This window comes from Nicotiana tomentosiformis, chromosome 11, assembly GCF_000390325.3.
Source record: "Nicotiana tomentosiformis chromosome 11, ASM39032v3, whole genome shotgun sequence".
NCBI lineage: Eukaryota > Viridiplantae > Streptophyta > Magnoliopsida > Solanales > Solanaceae > Nicotiana > Nicotiana tomentosiformis.
Genome location: NC_090822.1, coordinates 109,255,609 through 109,258,429, shown reverse-complemented (window position 1 = coordinate 109,258,429; position 2,821 = coordinate 109,255,609). Strand labels below are relative to the sequence as shown.

General features: G+C 43.1%; 1 protein-coding gene across 1 annotated transcript; it reads right to left on the bottom strand.

Moving 5' to 3' along the window:
* Positions 1–2,058: 2,058 nt before the first annotated feature.
* LOC138902008 (uncharacterized) lies at positions 2,059–2,595 on the bottom strand. Its single transcript, XM_070189813.1, has 2 exons — positions 2,238–2,595; positions 2,059–2,114 (listed from the first exon to the last, which is right to left on the bottom strand). Exons 1-2 carry the CDS (start codon positions 2,593–2,595, stop codon positions 2,059–2,061), a joined length of 414 nt encoding a protein of 137 aa, XP_070045914.1.
* Between the last annotated feature and the right edge of the window lie 226 nt (positions 2,596–2,821).

Genomic DNA, 2,821 nt, shown 5'->3' with positions numbered 1-2,821 from the left:
AATTTCCATTTGTTCCTCCTCTGGTACACATCGTCTAATCATACCATCGGTACAAATCCGGAAGAGATAAGGCTCATCCCAATAATAGTCGAGACAATCCCGTTTGAGCTTCTTCCTTTTGTTTGAAGAGAATTCATTCTGTACAATGCCACTCACAAGATAATTGGCAAAGTCGGCGAACCATGGCATCCCGGTCATAGAAATGGCTAGGAGTTTCTAGTCGGGAAATGAATCATTTATCTCAAGGCCATCATGTGGCCTCCCCTCCTCCTCCAAACGAGACAAATGGTCTGCCACTTGGTTTTCACTACCTTTGCCGTCTTGAATCTCTAAATCAAACTCTTGCAAAATAAGCACCCACCGCATTAGTATTGCTTTAGAATCTTTCTTGCTCATCAAATATCGAAGCGTCGCATGGCCGGTGTGAACAATCACCTTTGTACCCATCAAGTACGGGCGAAACTTTTCCATAGCAAAAATAATAGCAAGGAGCTCTTTTTCGGTCACTGTGTAGTTGAATTGAGCATCATTCATGGTCTTACTAGCATAATAGACCGGATGGAAGATTCTTTTGATACATTTCCCCAAAACTGCTCCGACCGCCACATCACTAGCATCACACATGAGCTCAAAAGGTAAGCTCCAATCCGGTGCAGTTATAATAGGAGTAGTAGTCAACTTGAACTTGAGCAATTTGAATGCCTTCATACAAAGATTTACACAAGGGGTTCACCACCTTAGAAATATCCTTGATGAATCAGCGATAAAACCCCGCATGACCCAAGAAGCTCCTCACTCCCTTCACAGATGTAGGGGGGAGTTTGGAGATCACCTCAATTTTGGCCTTGTCGACCTCAATACCATGCTTTGAAATTTTGTGGTCGAGGACTATGACTTCTTCGACCATGAAGTGACATTTCTCCCAATTCAAAACCAAGTTTGTCTCTTCACATCTTGCCAAGACCTTATCCAAGTTGTTCAAGCAATCATTGAAGGAATTCCCAACCATGGAGAAATCATCCATAAAGACCTCAAGAAAATCCTCCACCATGTCGGTGAAGATGTCCATCATACACCGTTGAAAAGTCGCTGGTGCATTACATAACCCAAATGGCATCCGCGAGAATGCAAAAGTACCATAGGTACATGTGAAAGTAGTCTTTTTTTTGTCCTCATGAGCAATGAGAATTTGACTGTAGACGGAATATCCATAAAGGAAACAATAAAAAGCTCGTTCGGCCAACCTGTCAAGCATTTGATCAAGAAATGAAAGCGGAAAATGATCTTTCCGAGTGACTTTGTTGAGCTTCCGATAGTCCATGCACACTCTCCGCCCGGTCACCGTTCTTGTAGGAATCAATTCATTCTTGTCATTGGTGACCACAGTCATGCCCCCTTTCTTTAGGACACATTGCACTAGAGAGGTCCACGAGCTGTCGGAAATGGGGTAAACTACCCCGGAATCCAACCACTTTATGATCTCCTTCTTTAACACCTCTTGTATTGCTTCATTAACCTTCTTTGATGTTCAATGGAGGGTTTGACATCCTCCTCCAAAATAATCTTGTGCATGCAAAGGGCGGAGCTTATACCCCGAATATCCGCCAGTGTCCATCTTATAGCTTTCTTTCTCTTTTGAAGCACCGCCAAAGTAGAATCTACTTGCACGTTAGTCAAGCAAGAGGAAAGAATAACAGGTAAAATAGAACATGGGCCAAGAAACTCATACCTGAGATGTGAAGGCAATGGCTTTAACTCCAAAGTGGGAGGCTCCTCAATTGAGGGCTTTGTTGGAGGAGTCTTCCGGTTCTCAAGATCTAAGGATAATTTTTGGGATTCATAAGTATACGACCCCATTCCTTGTAATGCATTTACACATTCCCCATAGCCATCTTTCTCATCATCATCATGATTAAGCAATATGGCCTCCAAAGTATCATCAACATTCATCATGGCACTAGCATCATCAAAAATCACCTCGGTTACTAAGTCCACAAACGAACAAACTCCGTTGCTATTCGGTTGCCTCATAGATTTGCACACATGGAAAACCACCTTTTAATCGCCCACCCAAAAGGTGAGCTCACCGGCTTCCATATCAAGAAGAGCCTTCCCTATAGCAACGAAAGGTCTACCCAAGATAATAGGCACTTCATAGTCCACTTCGCAGTCAAGGATCACAAAGTCCGCCGGGAGGATGAACTTATCAACATGAACCAACACATCATCAATAATACCCAATGGTCTCTTCATAGTACGATCCGCCATTTGTAACCTCATAGATGTGGGTCTAGGTTGCTCAATTCCCAAAGTTTTGAACACTGTGTAGGGCATAAAGTTGATACTTGCCCCTAGATCACATAGAGCTTTGGCAAAGTCGGCGCTTCCAATAGTGCAAGGGATTGTGAAAGTGTCGGGATCTTCCAATTTCGGAGCCATTGAGTGCACAATAGCACTCACTTGATGTGCCATCTTGATAGTCTTACAATTCATTGATCTTTTCTTTGTCATCAAATCTTTCATGAACTTTTCATACCCGGGCATTTGTTCCAATGCCTCAACCAATGGCACATTAATGGATAAGCTCTTCATCATGTCAATAAACTTCTTGAATTGGTTCTCACTATTTTGCTTGGCGAGCCTTTGAGGGTATGGAGGAGGAGACCTTGGCATTGGTGCCTTGGCCTTTGGCACTACCGATTCCGGTATGTCAATCACGTGTTCCCTAGACGGGTTCACTTCTTCTTAGGTCTCCTCCGCACTCTCATCAATATCAATTTTCACTTCTTCATTAGTTTGAACCACATTTCTTGGAATCTCA

Bases quoted from the DNA above. Each gene is read 5' to 3' on its own strand.
- LOC138902008 (XM_070189813.1), bottom strand. From the start codon at position 2,595: ATGATGAAGAGCTTATCCATTAATGTGCCATTGGTTGAGGCATTGGAA. The intron at 2,115-2,237 runs GTATTATTGATG...TCGTTGCTATAG, and splicing joins TACTATGAAGAGACCATTGG to GGAAGGCTCTTCTTGATATG.